The following is a 24,087-nucleotide window of genomic DNA, read 5'->3' as shown; positions in this document are numbered from 1 at the left end:
CGTGGTGCTGCTGCCACCTGCTGTCCAGCTGAGTTCATTGCACTCGATATTATTATATAGAGTAGACAAACTACTTGCCTGACTATAGTATTGGGCATGAGCTGAACAGTTCTAGTTTTGTATGGTTTTCGATTTTTGCCTTCAGTCCATGTGCATACTATAAACACATGCAAGAAAAGAACCTCTGTTCGGACACACAGTGAAGAGATTGGTATTTGTTTTATTGGCGCTCACAGCAGACGCTCCTGGTAAGACAAAGGTGAGTTGTGTAAAATGGCTACAGCTGTTCGTAGTTACACAATCATAAGCCAAAGAATAAATAGATGTAGTTACCATTGTGCATTGAGAAAAGAAGTTGCATGTCTTTAAAAACACACACGATTATCAAAACAATGAAATAAATAAATACAATTTAAACACCAGTAAGGCATCAGGCAGGATAAACAGGTTTCATGGCAAATGAAGGCTTGTTCTGCTCAGAGGTAGAGAATGTCCATAAAAACAGCTTCAACACCGGTTTGTTGTCCAAATAGTTCGTTTGACATTCTCCTATTTGCATAAACGTGTTGACGTAAATTAAATAAGCACTTGTCATTTAAGGCAGAATAATGGACAGAGACGGCCAACTTCTGCGTCGGTCACCACAGGGTGGGGAACTCCATGTGGCCGAATCCAGGATCCTTCCTCAACTCCCAGTACATGTCGTTGCTCACCCACGTGTCATCCTTGGACTTCCTGCAGACACAAGACGTTCAGCTGTTTATCGACGACGGTGGGCGTGAATTATTCACCTGAAGAACTTGGGTTGGTGCAACACGCTGTTCTCCTCCAGGACTCTCCGCCGGTCTCTCTGCAGCTGTTCGATCCTCTGCTTCTGCTCCTCAGCCTCCTCCAGGTTCCCCTCCTCTAGCAGCCTGGGGACAAAACAGAAAAGAAGCATCACCCCTACCCGAAAACCAGAAACAACTGCTGATATTTTATTGCTCTTTGCAAAGAGTGAGGAGCTCCAGTTTGTCCATTTATTGGTCAGTTACTATAAAACATTCTGGTGGTGTTCTCGATGACCACCTGGACCCATAAATCTTTTGAAGGATTCATCACTCTCTTCAAGAGAGCTAGAGCATTTTCCACAAATATTATTATTATGGCAGTGGTGAGTGAAACAGTTTTTTCATGTATTAGGTGCAGATGACATACTAATAACACTTTGAAATAGCGTGCAATAGATAGCGCTGTTTAATTGCAGCCCTTTAAATCCTGAAGTGAAGTGGAGCAAGGTGTTTTTTCATGTAAGAAGTCGAGATGCTACATATTCTGTTTGATACTGAATATTCTGTCTCAAATGGACGCTGATAAATTGGATGAAGCTTCCAAAAGAAGCTTCAATTATGGGTTTGAAACTCAGAGATCATTGTCGTCGCAGAAGTTTCAGCCTGTAGGGTCTTTGATCAGAAATCCCTTTTAATTGGATCCCGTTCCCGTGCTCACCGCTGGTCCACACGGAGCCTGGTGTCGGTGGGAGGGAGCAGCAGTTTCACTGCCGGATCCAGCTCGTTCAACTCGACAGCGAACTTTGTGAATCCGTAATACTGTTCGTGGTCCAGAGGCATGGCGTCTGGCGGAGAGAAGTGGCGTGAGAAGTGGCATCACAGGCCAAGATGGCAATGTCAAACATACTTGCTCTCCAGACACATTTGGCTGAAGGCGGGTCTCCGCAGAACACAGCTTCGTGCCACTTCCCGAAGAGCCTGTGGACGACCTTCCCTTTCTGGTCCGTGATGAACCCCTCCACCTCGTTGACGCTGGAGTTCCAGTACTTGGCCTGAGAGAGAAAGAGTGCGGCTGAGTCTCATGATCCTGTTGCAGTCGGCAGATGCTGCTGTTGCGTCAGCCGCTGGCGCTCTGCTGCCGGGCTGGAGTGTTCAGTGTTCAGGTGGATAATGACTCCGGACAGGTCTGGACCTGCTCCTCTGCACAGCTTCTAAATGAGCACAACTAAAGCAATTAACCTTCTTGGCTCCATGAAGGTTTCTATGTTTCATCACCAGGGACTCTGGGCCAGATCGTGGTTCTGAAGCCACTCACACACATGAAGATGCTTCTCCTCCACAGACAGATGATGGAGACAGAAGCCCTGCAGTCACACTGCGACACCCTCCGTCACAAAACAGCTGCGAGGAGACAGGCCTCCACAACACTTCACTGAAGTGCCAGCATTATCCAGCCGGAGTGAAGTGTTGTGCAGATGACACCAGCTGCACAACAGTTTTTTGATTTATGCACAGAAAATTTTTTTAAAATATATGCATTATATATCATAATACTGAATCCTCAAAATTAAATTGCTGATTTAAAGACAATTTAAAGACATGAATATTTTCATATTTGCAGTCACCCACATGCAGAATCCAGGAATACTAATATTGAACATCCACTGGAAAAATGATTCCACTTCTAATATACGCGCTGCTTATCTTGACGCCACCAAAAAGGTCAACTCACTCCCAGTAGCTGACATGAATTACTTGTGTGTGTGTGTAAATCTGCTTTAGCTACACTTGTGAGGACATTTTTTGCTGGTCCCCACATGGCTAAGCTTCAATTTTTGGATTTAAACTGCAAAATAATTAGGTAGGTGTGTGTTTGTGGGGACATTTGGCTGGTCCCCAGATATCTGCGCCTCCATTTGAGTATGGAGACATCAATATAACTGGGTCATCATAAGGTTCGGGTGTGCCATGTGTTTTAGAGGGTTAGGTTTAGTGTAAGAGGCTGTGAAAAGGGTGATGTCAATGGGAGGTCCCAACAAGGACAGAGCTATAAGCATATGTGTGTGACTGGACGTGTGTTATAGCAGGGTGTCATGTGAAAATGAAGGAAAGAGATGACCAAGAAAAAAGTTAGTTTTCAATTGAACATAAGGTCTGTATGGTCAAACTACATGTGTTACATAGTGTTGCACGACGCCATGAGTATCCATCAGTTTCTATGGTAACAGAAGTTTTCCATCCTGGCTGCAACGTACAGTTAATATCTATAAATAAATACCACTTCTGAGCAGACATAAAGGTGAATAAAGGCTGCTGACTTCAGGACTCACCTTCACAAACGTGATCCTGCACTGACAGACGTTGCTGTTAGAGTTCCTGATGGAGATTTCCCCGTAGTGCTCGATCCACCGCTGACCGCTGAGGATGTTGTGGATGCATGACGTCACCTTGTTCCACTCGTAGTGGTCCCCAAGCCTGCAACACATTCGCCTGGGTTTCACTCAAATTGACATCAAACAGACATCAACAGCTGAAGAAAGCTGACCCTGGGAGGGTCACATGCGTGGTGCCGACAGGTACGATCTCCATCGACTTTCCCCAGAACTTGTTCTTGCACCGTACATCTGCGAAGGCAATACAGTTTTTTTTTCATTTCACGCCACAAGAACCTTCTCATTTCCATGTCACTACCTTGCCAGAAGAGGAAGTTTTTGGACTCGGCGTGGCAGGCAGAGATGGGCGGGTGATGACTGACCTGGCAGGGAAGTCAACGTGAATTAAAACCTCTGGCCAGCTGGGATGAAAGTGAAACGGATGGATCGCTCACCTGCTCTGCGATGAATCTAAAGCCTTTATCTGGACGCTCACATTCATAGGTCTCTCCTAAGACAGGGTTGAAGGGTTTCCCTCCTGTCCTGTAGTAGCTAGAAGCGTATCCAGATACCACAAATGTGGCGATATAAACCTAAAGCAAACAGAGAAAGTGTGTGTTTTAGGCTCACCAAATACTACATCATGACCATCTTATGCATTTTTGATGTGAGATATATGGATGCCAAAATCTTTCTGCGTTTGCACTACTGTTTTCAGGTCCAACTGAGCGGTGGCTGTGCCCGATCTTCCTCATCCTACCATTCGTTCAAATGGGTCCTGGGTGACGGCGGCCCGGTCCAGCAGCTCGCTGTACTCCAGCTCCTCGCACAGCCTCTGCAGCGTGTTGAGCGGCTCGTTCAGCTGCACCGGCATGGCCACCTTGGACAGATCTTTGCCGATGTTGTTCTTCAGAATATTCCAGAGGCTGATGGTGCTGTTGTTTGGGCTCGGTGACGGAAGACGGGACCTGCGTTGGCAGAGGACAGACCCCTCCTCTGCTGAGCCTGGAACATGAATATCTAACCAGTGAATATCTAACAGAAGATATCGTGAAATGAGGCTCATGAGGTCATTACTCACCGGCGTTTTGTCTCTCTGCTTCGGTCTCATTGCTGAAATTTTCCATGGAATTGTTGTCACTGACGTCGCTGATGTACGAATCATCCTCTGATGCCTGCAACAAACAGAAGCTTTTTGGTCACCCTGTCAGACTCAGATCAAACAATGCCACATATAAATGTCTCAAAGGAGCCGGTGACAAATTTGCCTCTCAGCTGCCTGTATTTTTAGATAAAAGTAATTAAATTCCGTCTTTGGCTGATATCTGATCACACGCATCAACAAAAAGGCAGGAAGAGGACGGCGACCCAGAGGACAGCTATTTTCATCAGAGTCCTTAAATAAACTCTGAGAAATCATTTTGACTTCCAGCTTTTTCAAACATATAATACCTGATTAGAGCTCTGGTGTTGACACTGGCTCACTGTGAGATGTGTGTGGCAGATGTGTGAGGCATTTTGCTGGGTATGATTGGATTCCACCCACTATAGTCTTCCTCTTCTTCGTTCTCATTTCTGGTGAATTATTCTGGCTTTCAGGACCACTAATACATGGTAATACGCCTGAAACCGCCCTCGATTTCTTCACCAGAAAAGCAGGAAGACAAGCTCTGAATTTGAAGCTGGTGGTCATAATGTTCCAGCACATGCACCTCATTCTCAGAGGAACTGTTGGACAGCAGCACTTCCTGGGCGTCGAAGAACTCAGACAGCGACTCTGCGATGGAAGCTCTGCTTTCGTTGGACGCCTGATGCACCAGAGGACGCACTCCATCCACAGACGCCTGTTTCTAGGAGACACAGTTTCCTCGGTTATTATTAAGCACAACAGACAATCATCGTGGAGCGGAGGGGGCGGCAATCATGGGGTCCTCACAGCCGCAGACGTTCACACTCTCACGTCAAATGATGTGGATCGACCTGCTCTCCCATGCCAGTCACTGATGAGTGGATAAGTGGACCAGCAGTTCACCAGATTTCACTTCATCATTTAACCGGAAGATGACTGACAACTCTCTCTTACGCTTCAGTTCATTCCTGACAACACACCTCTGCAGTCACTTATTGAGTACATTACTTTCACATCCAGATAATTACAGGGCTCCAAGACCTTGACTGATGAAGAGTCCATATATATATATATATATATATATATATATATATATATATATATATATATATATATATATATATATATATATATATATATATATATATATATATATATATATATATATATATATTCTTGAATAGTTCTTTCGAATGAAGAAATAACTTAAGATTTTGTTCTTGATATTCTTCCTGAAATAATTTTCTCTCATATTTCCTGTGGTTCAACACTTTTCCCTACTCATCGTCATGTTAGAGCCTTCCTGGAGTTGGGGCGGAGGTCAATGGGGAATGTAGGAAACTTGCTGAGTCATCAGGGCGGACATGCAAACAAATAAATCTCATTGAAGGTTGTCTGATGAGAAACATCGCTGCAGTCCCTGTCAGAAACAAGGAAGTCAGTCCCAAAGCATTCGCTGACACTAAAAAAAAAAACAAAAAAAACCTCAGGCATGCAAGAAATGCATTTCCCACAGAATCACACTTGTTTGTGGCAGACTCTCTTTGTTATTGTCCAGTAGAATTCATGAGTCGGCAGAAACCCTCGGAGGGAGGGAGCCGGACAAATTTCCTGGGACGTGATTAGTGGCTCGCGCTCTGGACAATGCAGCAGAGGAGCTTGAACGATGGGTTTGAGGGCCTTCCTCACAGTCTGGCTGGGGATATACCTGAGCTGGAGGTCCAACCAGGAAGTGTTCTACTTAGATCACTGGACAGAGCTGAACCATGGTAACGTTCTCATAGCTATTTAAAGGCTGAAAATGACTCTGTGTTATGGGCACCTCCACCAACTTCGCTCTGGAGTTCTGCAGTCGTCAAGCATAGCATCAAAAGGTGTCAGGTCTCTGAGGTTTCCTGGTCTCAGAGGAGGCTATTGCTCGCGATGGCAGACGATGCAAGTCCATTGTTGGTGCTTCAGGAGAATACAGAAGCCAAAGATTACTAACTAAGATCCACTTGTTCTGACGTGTCGTCGTCACCCAGATCTGAGTGAGCTTTACTTGATACTACATTCAGCCTTCAGGATGGGTGGAAACAGATCCCAAACGTTCTACTTGTCACTCATAATGTTAGTTGTATGTGAACTGCTTAATACTGACAACACTGAAGTTGTGTGCTTTGGCTTTTAGCTTTTAATGGCATACATTTAAGTGCAACATGATAAAAAATATTAAAATCACTAAACATAAATAGCAAAAAGACAAGGATATACACCTTGTTTGATGCAGCATTGTGAAATCACAAACATCAAATCAAGGATATATTAGATTGAATGAAAAAATCTGATTCCCATTCTGCCATTTCGACCTGGATCGGACCCGATACCGATAAATTATCGCCTCAAACATGGCTTACACAGTGGCATATATGGGCTGGGGGAAGTGTGGAGCGCTATCACAACAATATGGGTCCAGAATGAGTTCATCTGTGGTCCACCCAAAACCCACATTGCACAAGAGACTACATATCTGAAGATGAGCATATGATGACCTACATTCACTATCAAGACGAGTGTCAATGTGCCTGCCTGACCTACTGCTGGATCACACTCAGATTTCATACTGTAGCCACTGACCACTGCAGACCTTCAGTAAGTCGACCTACACAGTTATTAAGTTTGTGGACATAATGTTTCAACATTTATAACAGCATAATGTGCAGCATTAGTAAAGGATTATTAACTGTTGGTTCGCTGAATAGTTTGGAAGCATTTACATCTTAGCATTTTGCCTTGTTTGTAGTTGTGTATTTACTCTGACGTATCCAGGTATTTCACTAAACATATTTTTTTCTGTTGTTATGCACTTCCACCAAGAAGTTCAACAACAAATACATCTCCAGCCAGATGTGCGAGACAACATTGACTAAGAGCGAGCGGTTTTAAATGAAACTGAAAGGTGTGATGCTTTTATTCGCCCCACAATTGCCGAGCCAATCGAGCGTAGTAAGTGGGAGAGAGCTGCACGGTCGAGAAAGAGGCTCATTCTGTGGCAAATTCTATCCAGCGTGGGATGAAATGATGGAAATAAAAACAGCCATCGTGAGAGAGGGGGTGCAGGGGTGAGGTGGGGATTGGGGGGGTGGTAGTCACTGCATTCCCACACCCACCTGCAGAGGGGCAGTGACATTTGTTAGAGACGGCTCTACAATCTGGGACTCAGCATGAATCTTGCACAGGCGCTCTCGCAGCTCAGAGTTTTGGGCTAAAGCCTGCAACAACACCGGCGGACACGTCAACAGAAGGCAAAGCCGCGAGTGGCACAATCCGCCCATAGAGACCAGCAGTCCTATGTTTTCTAAGGGGCCACATGAGATAGTGTGCCTGTTCTCAGGGGCCCCCAAGCTCAAAGTCTAAAATTTAACCTGAACTTTTGTTGCTGGAATATTACAAAACAAGGGGAAACAAGGAAGTGTCATTCCACATGCAAAAATATTAATTTTACTTACAATTTGGCAACATAGATCAGAAGATTGGACGATGCTTTTTGGTGGTCATACTCACATTCACATTTCCAAACTGTGGGATTAATAAAGGCCATCTAAATGTAAATCCCTACTTTTAGGTGGCCTATCTTGGTAATAGATCAATGGGGGAATAAATAGTAAATATAAAATTAAGGTACTTCACGGAAGTTTTTTTAAATATATTTTTGTTAATTTATTTTTGCAGGACATTAAATACTGTCAAAATTAGCATTTTAATTTAACATTTCAGAACAACTAGGCTATGGAGGCAAAAGAAAATAAAGGGCTACAAAAAATGCATTTAGAATAGACGTAGAAATAAATGTATCTAAACAGTCACCTGGCTTTTCCCACCTCTGGTCTGGAGTGTACCGTCTATTGGTGAAACGCGAGTATTGCAGGGTGAGCAAGTGAAGTTAAATTATCCGAGCGGCTCTGACTGTGACCATATTTAATGTGTATTCCATTGTAACTCCAGCATGAGACCTCAAATGCACCACGGATGCTGGAAGCGTAGGTCGGAGCCGAGTGATCAGAAAAGAACTGTCAGCTATTTAAAGTCATGATTGTGTTGGTGTGGACACCACACAACTTCTTATGCGTCAGAAAGGAAGTCAGCCTGACAGTGATGATAGAGAATAGAAACCTAGACCGTGGGCGGGCGGCAGCAGCAAATATTTTCATGTTGTGGTGGGCAGACTTCACACCGGCAGCTCGTGCTCCCTCTTAAAGGGGTTCCACGGCGTGTCACACTGACAGGCAGCGTGGGAGGGCGCGACGCCCAACTCTTAATGTGTTCAGCCTACCGTCGTCAGCGCGTTCTTCAATCCAACCACCTGGGGAGAGGTCGGCGGGCAAGGCTCGTGATCCAGACACTGTCTCAGTCTGTCCCTCTCGAAGGTCAGCGACGTCAGCGCTGACCTCATGGTGGCGTGCACTGCACAACGACAGAGAGTGAGCGACGCTAAGTCCTCACATTGCTCTTACATTCGTTACATTCAATTCCACCAAAAAATAACTAGCCTTAACCTGCAGTGGTCAGTACCTCACAAAAAAATAATGACTGAGGAACAGGATCAGTGGTGAATATTGTGGTCATAATGTTATGGCTAACCAACAGAGTTTCATGCATTAAAATGAGAGGCAAACAAATCAAACTGATGAAGACGGAGTGAGAAAGAGCCCCCCCCGAGGTAAAACATCACTCACTTTTAATGGGATTGGTGAAAGGATATCAATAAAACACACCATAATATCATCATCTTTGAAATTTGTAAAGCTCTTACTCAGCTTGATCCGCCTGCAGCAGTCATAAATTCTTTATCTTTTCACCTCCTTTTAGGATTAAATAATCATGCAGGCCCGAATGAGTGTTTTGTGAACCACTACTTAACATCCATTTGCTTCATAGATCAATAAAATATCATTACACAGGGGTGTAACCCCGCTAGCATTGACAATTTAAATTTTATTTAAACAAGGAGTCTTTCACTGAAATTAAAACTGAATGAAAACAAACATGCTTACGGTTTGTGGCGACTCGGCAGAACTCCTCCTGCAGCTTGGCCACATCAAACGCACAGTCCGCAGACTCCGGGTCGACTTTGTCATTGTTGAGAGCAGCGGTGGACAAGTTAGGGTTGGAGGCGTGGAGGCGGATGGAGCCAGAGGAGATGCAGCTGGGAACCTGAGGCGGAGACAGCCAGTTAGCAACTGTAACTGCGAGGCAGAAGCAGCTTTGAAACTCCTGCCTGCAGTGTGGTTTTGACATCTTTGTTGTAGTTCTTGGATCGCCACTTTCTTGGAAGCCTCTTTTCCTTTTTGGGGCTGTCGAACGTGGACGCCTGAGGAAAGAAACCGTGTCCCAGATTTAGAGACGGGATGATCAAAGGCAGAGATAATAAGAGTTGAACCTGAAGGGCCTGGATAGAGGGAGCAGAGTAGGTACGATGGAGGACCTCCATGCTTTGTAGAAGGTGGTTGAGCTCAAGTATGTGGGCCTCACACTCAGACAACTCTGGAACAAGAGGTTCAGTGCATTATACACGCTTATAGAGTAAACACACACTTTCACTCCCGGGTCTTTATTCATCGGTAGTTATATGAGTTTAAACGCTTCTTAAAATTGGAGCTGAGAGACCGGTAAACATGTGAGTTTTTAACTGAATAAACTCGCTAGGAGTCGCACTTGACACTGGTGCAGGTGAATCTGGATGCTTTTTGGAGGACAGTGCTTGACTTTTCAAGATTGGAAACCTTCGAGGATTTATACTAATTTGAAATGGGGTCAATAAAGGATTAACATGATGCAATCCAAAACATTCCAGGCTGTTATTTCCCTCACCTTTGGAGCACTTGTCCAAGTCGTCAGACGACTGCAGCCAGGCGGCCACCTTGGCTTGACTGGTGCAGCCTGCTGCGAAGACTCCCGAGGAGTGCACGCTGGATTGTCTGCGCACAGACATGCACTGCAATAACCAATCCCAGAGGTCAGTTCAATAACAATTAGCTTTGCTCATGAAGAATCTGCAGCAGAGGAGGCGGGGCTATCTTGAAGCTGCCATGTTGATGTCAGTCATTTTCCAGAGCTGACGCATGGATTTTTTTTTTTTATTATTACGAGCTGACTAGTGTGCAAGTTTACCTTCCTGATGGAGGCACTGTCAGTCACACACGGGGAGCTGGGGGAGGGGAAGTGGGGGTAGTAGAAGGACTTCTCATTAGGGCAGACGGCGATCTCATTCTGCCGATAGAGGCGGTGATGACGGAGCTTGGACACCCATTCATCAAACAGCTCCTGGGACTTGATCTGCATCAGAGACCAAGGACGAGAGCGGCGGCAGCGGCAGTCAAGTGACCCGCTACATGGTCAGAACGGAAAACCTCTTCATCCTTAATGTTACCTTTAGATGATAGATGTTTTCCTCAGCGTCCAGATCGATGCACTTTGCTTTCTTCTTAATGGCCATCACAGAGAGTCCCACGTCAATGCAGCCGTGGAGTTTCCCCTTCTCAATCTGCACCTCAACACAGGGCACACCTTTTATTGGATGTCAACCAGCCCAAACACAATGTTGTGGTTTGGTAAACGTCCTTGAATAACATCAATAATTCTGGTTATTAGCTGGCGAGTCCATAATTCATGCAGCACTCACGTCCGCACTGCACTTGCCGTACTTCAGGACGCCCTTGTCCAGGAGGAAATATCTCTGCAAGGAGAACAAAAATCTCATCAACACATGCCTCGCTTTTAGTACTGGCTGAAGGGAATTGAATCTTAAAAATCACTCATTTGCCATTACGAGGTCTTTGATGATGCCCGGAACGTCCAATCTAATAAACTGCAATTTGATTGAGTTCAATAAGGCAGGAGGCGTCAGTAAATGCTCTGAAATAGAATACTGAACAACTGAAAGGAAGAAGGAGACGATTGCAGGTCCTTGCCTCTTCTTCCTTTCAAATTTAGGCTTGTCACAGCAAGTCCTCAACCTTCATTATCCTCTGTCTTCATGTCCTCATGCATCATGAACCCTCACTGGCGTCCTCTTTTTATTGCAACATTCTTGGCCGAACACTGTCTATCCTCTCTGCAAGTCCAAACCATTAGTCCTCCCTAACTTTGCTTCTCTCATAACGTGAAGCGATTCTGCCCACAGATCTGGACCAGTGGTTCTCCCCGGATCTCGGCGGTGTAGCCGTTGAAACAACTGACCACTTCAGTATATACACCTGCGACAACCTACTTTAATTGCTCCCTATTTCCCCAAGGCAGGATAAAGTCTAATCTCTACTTCTCTTCAATCAATTTCTTGTTCACAACCTCGACTTCATTTTTCACATCCGCACTCTTCTTCCTCCTGTGTTTGACCAGAGCAAATGAATCGCTCCATGTTTGCACGCCTCGCTTGATTAAAACATGGTGCATCTCTCTCCTTCCTCCATCACCAGAACCAGACGACGACAGCTCGCAGACGCTGGAGGTCAATACTAAACATGTTCAACTCTATTTACCAGCAGCCATCAGCTAATGCATCCGAGAGGAGCACCAGCAATACCACTCCAGTGAGTGCAAGGTCACATGACTCCTCGCACTGTGAATTAACAAATTGGGTTAACTGAGAGTTGTCAGCAGTTTTTATACGGAGGGTGATTCAGGTAAGTGACGCCTATAAATGCAGAGCGGAGACGCTACCTTGTGCCAGCCCTTCATCGGCCACTTCCTCCTCTTCAGCAGGTAGCCCTCCTGTCTTTGGGGCTCCAGGACGTTGCTGCCCCCCCCACGCACGCCGTCCACGATCTCCCAGCTGTCCTGTGAGAGAAAAACAAACCCTCTTGTTTTCTGGATGATTCACCACCTCGACTGGCGCAGAATTATAATTGAGGTGAAAACTGTTTTTTGAAAAAGGTTGTATCAACTCAGAATGCTGAATATCAGGACTGAAGGATGATCCTCAGTCATAATTTCACAAGGCATCAGGGTCACACACTTGTGGGAGAGTTCCAGGAACAGCGAGAGGAAGTGGTCGCGGTTAGTGAGGCTTAAATTAGACCATTCCTGAGTGAGGATGTTGGATGTTGTGTCTTTTCTGGGCAATAACATGTGTGTACCCCGATAATTACAGTCCAGATTTTGCCCCCAGCAGACCTAGAGTGGCAAATGCCATTTGACCTTTTCTCTTGTTGGATCATCCTATAAAATAATCCTGTGGGTTGAGGTGCATTAAGAGAGAAGTGAACTGTAATCCTAAAATTAAGACAATATTTTCAAACATTAGACTTCAGAGACATCTAAATCGAACGACCTTCGGTGACCTTTGACAGTGACCATGTGACTACCAAAGTTAAATGATGGTGGTTTACAGAACAAACATGTCGGGAGGTCACACGGATGTTTTGATCAAATGAGGCCGTCTTGGAGGCGACAGTTTAAATCTTTGTGTCCACTGTGGAGAGTGTGAGAGGAGGATTCAGCTCCCTCCACCCCTGAGCTCCTGTCACATCTCTCAATGACACAGTTCCACAGTGACACACACCGCCTGGATACTTTTCTACAAGGTCAAAGATACTCGGCGAGTCAGAGCGATGATGTAACAGCCACAAAGAGGAATGACCCAGTAAGCAACTCGTGATGATGTGAGACCCACAACTTCCTCCATCTTTAGGGAATTGCAGATACCAAAACATGGCTTCAGAGCCACAAACTGGCCAGCCAAATCCTAATCTGGTCGAATCAGCTTTTCCATCTCAGAGACAGCAATAAGAGTCTGTGAAGTCAAGTGGTTGCCCGCCGAGGTTTGACAGTACCAGGGGTCTCAAGAAGAGGGTCAGTGGTCTCCGCAGTTTTTAAATAATAATCCATCACTTACCGAGACTGAACTTTCCCCCTTGAAAAAACAGACAAAAGCTCAGCAGCTCATCTCCACAACTCGCTACCCACATTCCTCCCCGTACCTCTCTGGTCGTCCTCCTAAACAACCCAGCAGCAGCTTTATGACCATCATTCTGCAGAAAACAAAAGATGACACAGCTGCACCCTCCAGATATCAGCCACATGCAGATGGTGCGTTCAAGGTGCCGATAGTCTCCGTAATCCATGGTGAAATGTGTGTGACTCACAGCAGTTTTAGACAGTCTGCCTGATGCAGTTTAAGAGTGATGGGGAACAAAGCTGACGGTCCCAGATGTGTGACATATATTCTTCCTCGCCAGAAACACTATGGTGCATCATTAAAGAAACAAGAAGGGAAGGAGGAGCAGGTAGAGGATCAATTCAACATGGCGGTTCACCGTAGGACATTAGGTGACCAGCTTGTTTTGGAAGGAAGAAAAGATACATGATGGGTAGGAGTCAAACCCAGCGTTCTGGGGTGACAGGTGGGGGACCCCCTGGACAGGTCACTGTCGACGAGGAAGCAAGACAAGGATCTTTTGGTTCACTCCAGTTATACTCAGAACTCCATGCCTTCCATGCCAAGGCCCCACTGAAGTCAGCCTTCCATGTCAGAAAGTACCCAGACAAAGTACAATCCAAGTGTAAACAGGCAGTGAAATAAGCCGAAAGAAACACTTCATCCGGCATGTTTTCAAGTTGCAGAAGAGTCTTTGGACAATTTTATCATCTTGTTTTCCAACCTGCCATGTGGAACTTGGAACACACCACTCATCCCACCTCTGACACAATGTGTCGAGGGGAGAAACCTTAAACCGTCATCACCAAAAGTTCTCGGATAAAATCCCCCGGTGCTTGTTAGAGAGTGTCTTACCTGTCTGCTGTCATGTTTGGACGAGGAGCTGCTGTTGCTGCGTGACAGGGAGGAGATCTTCTGGGACATGGTGGACGCTCGCTCCTCTGAGCTCATTTCACTGAAGACTGGTCGCTGCAGGTTAGAGCAGGATGGCTGACATCCCTACACTGACACAGAGAAGACGAGGTCAGGGAGAAGAAGACTTTCAAAGAGACTTGCATAAAAATAGAAACATTTTGTCGGACTTGATCAACCGCTGCCAAGGAGCTCTGCATGTCAAGTCAGGTCAAATGTGCCAACTGAGCTTTCATATTATCAACCACAGTTTGGTGTCCGGCAGTCAGAGAGGCCATGTTCTGAACATGTCGTCCATCCCTCACTGATCACTTCAATCAGCGGCTGACCACGCTCCATCTCTCTGACTCCCAAATCTTCAGGGAAGCTCACGATAGCAACCAGAAATAACCACCTGTTCTTTCATTACCATGAACGACCAGTTCCCATCACAGGAACAGAGGACGCCCTCTCACAAGTCGGCACCTCTCCTGCGGCGAGTTCAATCCCAGTCAAGACGGAGTCACTGCCTCGATTCTGTCTTCAGGTCAGCACTTACAGCTTCTACTGCTGCGCTGTATTTTCTCATATCACATTTTGTTTTCTTTATTTTTTCAAATTTACTCTTAAGCACACAACATACAACATATACTTTTTTAATTCTAATATTTTCCCATAGAATTAAATATATTTTTCACCATACATCTTTCGTGCCTCAAACATCTTGGTTTTTGTAAAGCTTTTTTGTGTGCGTGCGCTTTTTAAATTTCCCTTGAAAGCACTCTAAGATATTATCCAATAAGGTTCTGTGTCATCCGTCAGATACTTTCGTGGAGCAATGTTTTTTTCCAGTCAAAAGAGGTCCTGGCTTGCGGAGTCAGGGACTAAAGGGTAAAATCACAGGAGATCGGAGAGGACAATCTTCGGTAGGACACTCAGAGCAGAGCCCTAGAAGCACAATACCAAAGGACTGTTTGTTTCTTCATCGCTGCACATGAAGGCAGAGGCCACACCTCTGGCTCAGGAACATCACGACAACCTCGATGTGATTTGAGGAGAAGGAGATAAAAAATGAGTTTGAATTTTAGCTTCTTTTTTCAGTATTCATTCAGAGAGGAAACGACAGAGGCGCTTGATGGAGCAATATTAGCCCAGTAAAGATGTCATCAGCAGATATGAGACATTATCTCTTCAGCGGAGTGTGAAAATAAGGGGCCTCACTGCACTGTCGTCGCCCACCACACTTGACTAATTAGCATGTGTCAGATTACACATCAGCGGACACGTTCTGCAGAGCCACATGTGGAGTGTTTCATTACGAGCATCCGCAGCTCTCAATGAACAGTCAGAGAAACGCAGCGTGAATTCTCAGTCCAACGTGGACTAAAATTGAATGCCTTTTCTGAGCCATCCATAGGGTTTCCATAGCTACAACTGTTGCAGTACAATACGGGCCAGATATCATTAGAAACTAAGGGCACAGAAGGGAATATCTGATCCTTGTCACAAAGGAAGAGGGACATGCCCCTCCTCCACTCCTCATCCATCCATCCATCCATCCATCGACGACAGCCCTCTCACTGCTCCGATGATTTATTCATCCACTTTCCACTGATCAGAGCCAAGCTCAGGTCGGCCGCCCCGTCGCCCGCGGTTCTCTCTTTCATCTGACAACCACAGCACTTCACCTGCAGCGTCCGCCTCATCGTCCTTGCCCTTCTAACCACAGCGCTCCTATATGGCGACGATGAGCGATTTGGGGGGAATGCTGTGGGCGAAATGGCCTCCATGTTTCTCTCACCTTTTAATGGGAAGCGTTTAACTGTCATGCAGGGAGGCGCAACTGCGGCTCATTAGCAGACGTGTGGAGTCGTGACCGCAGCGCGGGGGAGACAGGGGGCACTGACAGGCAGGGAAGTGTTTGTTTATCCAGCACGCTGGGTCGGAGGGGATCACATGACAGCATGGGAGAACAAGCCACAGGGAAAGTTCTGCTGTCATCACTGCTTCCTCGACAAAAACATGAGCTCGGAAAGCACACACAGAACACCTGCCACATTGATATACTCAAATAATGTATATATTTCCCACATGACAAACCATTAGAGAGAGAGGGGTTGGAATTAATTTAAGATGCAAATCACTTAAGCATATATGATCTGACTGGGGGAATATGATTTCATAAAGAAAGTGGAGCCAATTCCAGCCACAATGATATGAGAGAAATACACTCTTTCAACTGGGACAACATCTGTATGGCGGCACCTATTTGGCCACACTTTCATTTATATTAAAGTTTTGAAAGTTTCCATTGAGCTCAACTGCAGTCACAGAGCAAGCGCTACCCTGTAAACATCCAAAGATGAGAAACCAGCGTCTGCGAATGCGGAGAACTTGTGTGACCAATATGTCTTCCACGGGATGCTGCCTACAAAAGGGTTAGGTGGACTTACTGAGGGAGGAGAAGACACTTTAAGGACCATAGTTCCCTCAAACTCTAGGACCAGAGACCTTCTTGCCCATAAAAAACACTGAAAATAATTTGACATATAATTCTAACGTGAAGCATATAGACTCATTCATAAATATTCATTTTGGCAAGTGGTCTCTTCAAGGATCTATCTACGTACATGTGAACGCTTGTTTGAGAAACAAAAACTTTCAGCACTAAACACGTCTGGTTGCTGTATTGTGAGATGTTCACCAGCCGATGCTAGCTATTTTACCACACCAACTCTGAAGTTGGTTGAATATCTGCATGAACATTTCCCACTCTTTCAAAGTGAGAGGCGTCCCTTCCGAAAATCAACACCACTTTTGGTCAGATATGGATCCCTGATGAAGTTACAGATGAAATAATGTCCTTTTAGACTGTGGTAACTGGATTTGAGACAAGCTGAGAGCTCGCATCACTTCCTGCAGTTCATGTTGCAGACGTTCTTTTGTCTCTCAGTCCAAACAGTCATTTCTCGTGACTCACCGAGGAGAACGTCTCATGGTGCACCCCCCTGCGGTGCCGCTGCCCCGGTCACGACTTTGTCATTCATCTCTGTTTCTTCTGAGCACCGTTCGCCAACAGGCCGAAATCCAAATGACTCATCTTCACAACGGTATTGGCTGAATGATATTTTGATAACCTTCATGTTATCTGAAGCTATATTTGCAGACTCAAATTCTGGGATGATTGCTGGTGCGAGCAGCAGTGAGGCAGCAAAAAAAGATAAAAGCGGTTTATTAAAAATTCCACTTCATCGGTTAAAAATAATGGAGATGAATATTTGATGTTTGGCAGCAGCTGAGGAGGAAGAAGAGGAGGAGGAATGATTTAGTCTCTTTAAACTGAGTGCCTGTGATGAGCAGCTGGTGAACGACAATATTAAAACCAACTACAAGGAAACTTGACGTTGATTTTAATCTTGTGGATTATTACTTCATTGTATTTGTTAAAGATTAACTCTCACCGAGTCAAAGGTATCAAAACAAACACATAACGCATCATGGAGGCGGACGCGATTATGGTGGTTCTCTGAGTGTTTTAACGTAAAAATTCCAAAAGAAACATTATAATAACTGAGGTCCGTTGCTCACGGAAGTAAAGTCACGAATCCAGCCAGACATAAGAAGAGAGAGACCTCATTAGAGAATGATTTAACCCTCAAAATAAACAATTATAAAGTGACGTTACAAATACAAAAACAGACCACAAGCTTGACAAGCAGTGTGCCTTCTTCTTCATTGTTTGCGATGATACAGGGAATATCGCGTCACCTACTGGACTGGCATGTGTACTACATAATTTTCAACTTCTACTGTATAAAGATGAAACGTCACCCAACTTCACTACATTAAAACTCATTAAAGAGCTCATTGGCACAGGCACTTTGTGATAAATATAACAACATCCACAGAGAGAAGACTCCAGAGGTGAGCTCCTCCAGTCCAGGTCAGTAGTGTTGCTCCCATCCTCCTGCAGAACTAGGACACCAGACATTCTGGGAGTCTCTCGAAATATATTCTGCAGGTTCACAACAGGAAATGAGTCCTTGACACTGAGCAAACTGCCCCCATCAACCAGACCTATTATTCATCACCACACCACTGGACTAGGGGGCGCAACACTTGAGCGTGTGAGGCAGTCGCACCTTCTAGCGATGATCCTGATCTGCTCACGTCAGCATACTCAAATGTTGCCAAAGCTGCAGGCAGTCCGTCCAGAGAAGAGGCTCTGCTGAGGTTTAACTTTTCTCATCTGTGTCAGCTTCTCTTGAGGATCTCACGACCAAAGTATCAACACAGTTTGAGCGTGGAAACAGGAAATTACTTGGGATCATGATGACGTCATCAAGCTGGCATTGAAATCTACAACACTGGACAGACGACCATTGAAGTATAAGACATTAGCAATTTCATTGTTAAAAATTAATTTCAAAATGTACTTGTGAAATCCAGAGCCATAAAACAGACAACAAATTCACGGATCACAACATATTGAATTTTGTAAATAAAATTGAATGCTGTGATTCTGGGATTAAAAGACTCTTTTAAAGACAATTCTCAGCATTTTTTTTTATTAATGCTGGGTTCCCCACAGGTTTTCTCCCAGTAGATGAGTTTCACCGCATTGTACATCCTTTAAGGTCGTCCTGAAGGTCATTTACCTTAAAAGGCCTGCTCCGATGCGACGATGCTGACATTGCAAGACTTTTTTATTATCCCAAAACTTCTTTCACAAAACATGTAGCACGTTTGTGTAAAACCACATCGATGACTTCCTGAGAAACGACCACATCCTCCAAGCGACTCGTCTCCAGCCTGCGAGTTTCTCTAGAATTTCTCAGATCCACCACGCGGGGAGTTTTGAGCGAAGCGATGTCCGTTGAGATCTTTCCAAATGAAAGACCACACACCCCGACTGTAATGAGTTGACCTCTGGTGAACCAGGATGTGGATTTATTTTACACTTAAAACGCAAGCCAAAGGAACATCTGCACTGCCAAAAGGGCGGATGTATATTTAGACATCATCCCCGCCTCAGCTCCATCCAAGTGTTAGACAGAGTTGGACCAGCTTCAGAGGTTTGATTTACGCCTGAACTCTATCCACCAGTCAAACCTTCCAAATCCACTGCACTCACGTGACGACAGTTTCATTTCCTCCTCATATGATCTACTCATTTGGTTCTCATGTAATTACTTAAGATCTCTCCCAGGTTCGGTTTTACAGTGTCTCTGCGGCCTGCTCCATTCATCTGTGCTGTCTTCATGGCCCACATGGTCACATGACCTACTTCAGTTTTTATTTTTGCCACCGCTGAGATGTGATTCACAGATTTTCCCACCTGCTCGTCACCACAGGAAAACTGTTCCTGACTCATTTGACATCTCCATTGCGTTAAGACGACCTGCACCAGGTCTCCTGCAGCACCTCCTGTTTGCTCCACTTTAATCACCAGACACACTCACCTTCAGCACACAATCTCGTACCAACCTGGACCCTCTGATCCCTGGCAACCAACCTCGTCTGCTGTCCCTCCATCACACGGAGAGCGTATCCTTGACCTTGTAGCTCAGCAACTCATCATTACAGGGGTTGCATGAGTCAATTAAATTTGAAGGCCAACATCTCTTAACATTGGGACAAATACATACAGGGTTCTAGCTAGAAGAGCGTATTCCAGGGAAACCACATGCAAATGGGACGTCCTACTTTTAGGCCTTCAGTGCGCCTCATGGAGGAAAACCTCCATAGTTTTCCACTGTACCTTTTTGAATGTGATTTCATATCAATTTGCCGACTCTGCAGTTGCTTCACAGCCTCCTTGTTCATTGCGATTCAAGTCACCAAAATCACATTTCACAATTTCACGCAGATTCACCACCTCAACAAATACAGTACAAATGTCTCTGAGTACTCCTTCTCGTTTAAACACATTTTAACTCAAAATTAAAACTGGCAGAACACAGTCTGTGATGATACAAACACAACATTTCATTAGTCAATATTCTGTGATGCTGTAAAGGTGGCGAAACAGACGGATTGTCCCAAACACAGCAGCTTCCGGTAGCCTCCAAAAAAATCCTAGCTAAAAGCCCAGAATAGCAGACATGAAAATAAATGTCTCCATTAATTCCTTCTCTCCTCCTTATTCATTCTATTCTAGGATCAGAGGGGGGCGGAGCTTTTTTGGGGCGAGAGGCCCAGGACACCCAGGACAGGTCACCAGGACACACACAGGCAGACCACCACTCAGGGAAAAGCCAAGGATGAATGCAGCAGATTATTTCCAGACTCATCCTGGTACATTATTCAAACACTGGAATGCCCTCTTTAGAGACGCAGGAGAATTTTAATAATTCATCTCTGACCGTCGAAGTGACCACAGTTGCCGGTGGAATTCAGTCAAATGTTAGGGTCTGGTTTTGTTTCTGCGATAAAGGCTGGCCCTGTTAAACTTTAATGCTGATATCTGTTCTGTTGAGCGGAACAATTAGCCGCAGACAGCCTCGCGGTGCCAGCAGGGGCCGAGAGAGGAAATGCCTGCCGTCAGAAATGCCACGACAACAAGTCAGCAGCAACATTAGAGATGCTGGACGGTGCTCCAGCCAGAGTAATGATGCACATAAAAATGTAGTCCACTGTCTGATGTGGACGTTTAATTCCACCCAGAAAGAGTGGTACGATGTACATTGTAAAGTGACCATTTTCTTTGTTGCGTTTTGGTCAAGGCAATCAATATAGTGCTGAGGGACATTTTCGACAAAGGCAGTATAGCTGGGACCAAACATTCAAAAAACATTTTCTCTTCAATCCCAGCTGTTACTCTGATCCCCAGCAACCAACCTCATCTTCCGCCCCACTTTGCCTCCCTCGTGGTGCTGAACTTTTGCCGAGGAATACATCTCTGACTTGACACGCCTGTGCCTGACACGCACACCATGTACAAGTCACTTTATGGAATGCCACCGTTTATACTAAAATAGTGATAAAAGACAAAAGAAAAACTATTCGTTTTAGTCCTAAGATAAATGTGACTCATATTCCATTCATTTTAAATCAGTGCTGGCTATAATACATTGTCATGCCCAAATATGTGAATAACATTCAGTTACTTTTACTGGCGACCACCTTTACTACACTACATTACATACACAACATTTCGTTGTACACTGTACAAGGACAATAAAGGCTATTCAATTGTATTCTATTCTATTCTATTGCGTCAACACAAAAGCATCATGTTGTCGTCACCTGTTCACACCTTCTAAATAATTCATACCGTCCAAACAGACACCACCTCTCAAGTGTATGAGGTCATGAGAGCAGCTTTTCAGCCACTTCCTTGGATGAAGAACAGCCTCTAGGTCACATCTGCAGAACACAGACTTATGATGCACAAAAATCCCTGGATCTGTCAGTTGAGACTCCGGAGGGCAACACAGTTGTTGTGCAGACTTGCTTGCTACTTCCCTGCTGCTGAATTCCACAGATTGTAAGAATTCCTCCCGCGCAAGTTTAAGGATGACTAAGGGTGGATGGGGATGAAAACAGACTCATGAATAGACCTGTACAGTTTGCTCTGCAGCTCCCCTTTGAGCGACTATATTTTCTTTTCTTTAACTCAATGCTCCATTGATTCCTCGACCTCAACACCCCCATTTACTCAGGAGACCTTCTCAATAGCCCTGTGTGGCCCGAACACTTTCTCCACCTGTGCTGAGACAACACTGAGCGAGTCATAAAATTGCAACCTGACGAAGCTCGACTGAGCGAGCTAGCGAATGAGACAATAAAGAGACAGTCATTTCCAAAATCACAAGGCCTGCAGTAGCTTTTAATGCTCAACAATTTACACATCTATTGTGGCAGTACAGAATAACAGAAAACACTGTTGTCAAACTCAAGGCTTGTGGGCTAAGTCTGGACCATTTCCACGGTTTTTGCGGCCAGAGCCGTTACTGCTTATGCTTGAAGTTCAATTGAGTATCATAATTCAGAGTATCTGTTCCAAACGGAACCACTGTTCTGAAACCCTTTGAATCCGGGTCCCGGTAATGTGTGATGTCACAGACGTGTCACTCTCAAATATTTCACCTCAAAAGTAGTCACTCCACAACACGCACACAAGTCTTTTTCAAGGGAAGCCAATAAAGGTAAAGCTCAGAGAGAGTGTATGATTGGGCCTCAACAAGAGTTTCACTTCTCAAATGAGTCACTGTTGAAGGAGGATGATTCACATATTGACAGAAAACACAAGTTAACTATGCAATGTTTGGTCTCCAAGGAAACACATCACGAGTTAGAAGGCAGGCAAACGTGGCATTCTGTTTAGCTTCTTGAGCAAGAATTGCCAGTTTCCGATGCTCAGTAAGTGTTAATCCTGAAGCGAGACTGCGGGCGATCGAGTCTGGCACCTCTGACGGCAGGTATTACAGGGGTTTTAAATGGAAAGACCGACTGGTGGAGGGTGAGACTTTAAAAGCGTATAAGAACTTGGTGCAGATGAATCTTTAGCAAGCACAAGGGCTGGGTCTGGTAGCTTCAAGTAGCGGGCTCCAGAGAGCAAATTGGTAGTTTTGGGGTGCTGACTAAATATGGACTCAAACCCTGACTAAATATAGCTAAAAACCCACTGGAAGACACAGGAAACCACGTAACCAGTGATGAAACCCAAGAAGAGTAGTGGTGATTTAGATACAGAAAAAACACAACAGTGTAATGCCATTTTTTGGGCCAAGAGAGACAGGACCATACAGTCCGCATCTCATCTGGGCAGTCAGCCCTTCAAAGAAGAAAGTATCTGACCTTCATCTCCTCGACATTAATTGGGGCCCTGACTCTCTGCACCCCTCATATCTGTCAGAACCACTTTCATATTGTACACGCATCCCTGTGCCTCTTAATCCCATAAAAACATTTTCATTTTCAACAAGCTTTCAAGATGGTGCTTGGATTTAAAAGAGCTCACAACAGCACATCTACGTTGCTTGAAAATGTTCCTGGCAACTCTCTGATCGGAGTCAACAGCCACTCGCTGGGATTCAAGCTTCATCTCAAATTTGTGATAAATGTAGAAAGCACACAACCCAATCACACTTCCCAATTCACGTTCTAATCCCAATTCACATCTGTGCTGCCTCACCAATTTAAAGCCATTTAAACCAAGAAAGAATAGATAAAACTTAAATTAGAACAGTGGTCATAATGATGTGATGAGGTCACAAATGAAAGCTGAAGAGACTTTTTGAGACTATTGGCATTGATTTTTCTGTTGAACTAGAAATAGAAGTTTATAAGGAAAAACAAGTACAGCTATGTGCTTTTGGAAAACTGTAATGCAGTTGTTAGGACTATGCGATGCAACATAGTGTGGTTCAAGTGAAACAATCGTGAAGAAGGTATCTGTATTTTAATAAAGTGTTGATCAGATGTGTGTGAGGACCTTCAACAACCAAGTCAATGAATGAACAACAATTAATATGCTTCAAATGAGCTGCGCAGAAACAGAAGGGCGGGATCATCGAGGGCTCTATAACTCTTCAGTAAGATGTTTTGAACGCGCACGACTTTAAATTCAGTTGAAAATACGACTAATGAACGTTACCTGAAGAAACGCCGCACTCACCTTGACAGAGTTGCCGATGTTGTTTCCAGGTGACAAGGCGAGAGAACATGAGCAGAACTCGACCACCAGATAGACTTTTTTTTTCCTCCTCTGCCGAAAGAGAAAATGTTCATGTTCTGGACGAGAAAGCTTCGGTACTTCAGTGTGTCACCGCCGCTGCGAGACACCGCGACCACCGCTGCATGTGGGAGGAGGCGAGCGACTGACGTCATCTCAAAAGGCGGGGCAGCTGTCGGTGACGTGGGTCTCGGGACCCCCTAGAGCAAGGACGAAGTCGTCACTCTGCTGTTGAGACATGGATAAAACAATGAAATCCATATGAACTGTGTATGTGGCTCTGAAGAATCCGTCTATTGAAACGACGCATGCGTCAAGAGGATGACGCCGCA

The 24,087-nt window shown here is 44.9% G+C and overlaps 1 protein-coding gene across 3 annotated transcripts; it reads right to left on the bottom strand.

The window, feature by feature from the left end:
* Positions 1 to 109: 109 nt before the first annotated feature.
* Positions 110 to 24,087, bottom strand: osbpl3b (oxysterol binding protein-like 3b). 3 transcript variants are annotated; one of them, XM_053886960.1, is made up of 23 exons: positions 23,699 to 24,087; positions 14,041 to 14,184; positions 11,970 to 12,086; positions 10,933 to 10,986; positions 10,681 to 10,794; positions 10,422 to 10,586; positions 10,122 to 10,245; positions 9,691 to 9,794; positions 9,529 to 9,621; positions 9,305 to 9,464; positions 8,584 to 8,714; positions 7,421 to 7,522; positions 4,855 to 4,992; positions 4,224 to 4,317; positions 3,903 to 4,147; positions 3,598 to 3,735; positions 3,462 to 3,525; positions 3,316 to 3,394; positions 3,101 to 3,245; positions 1,678 to 1,822; positions 1,489 to 1,615; positions 792 to 914; positions 110 to 735 (listed from the first exon to the last, which is right to left on the bottom strand). In XM_053886960.1, exons 2-23 carry the CDS (start codon positions 14,134 to 14,136, stop codon positions 639 to 641), a joined length of 2,655 nt encoding a protein of 884 aa, XP_053742935.1. In that variant the 5' UTR covers positions 14,137 to 14,184; positions 23,699 to 24,087; the 3' UTR covers positions 110 to 638. The 3 variants fall into 3 exon arrangements, with proteins under 3 accessions (XP_053742935.1, XP_053742937.1, XP_053742936.1); XM_053886962.1 differs by lacking the exon at positions 7,421 to 7,522 and having other exon boundaries at positions 112 to 735; positions 4,855 to 4,986; positions 23,699 to 24,085; XM_053886961.1 differs by lacking the exon at positions 7,421 to 7,522 and having other exon boundaries at positions 113 to 735; positions 23,699 to 24,085.

This window comes from Synchiropus splendidus, chromosome 15 (assembly GCF_027744825.2).
Source record: "Synchiropus splendidus isolate RoL2022-P1 chromosome 15, RoL_Sspl_1.0, whole genome shotgun sequence".
NCBI lineage: Eukaryota > Metazoa > Chordata > Actinopteri > Syngnathiformes > Callionymidae > Synchiropus > Synchiropus splendidus.
Note: the sequence above shows the minus strand (reverse complement) of the source record. Positions and strands in the feature narration are given on the sequence as shown.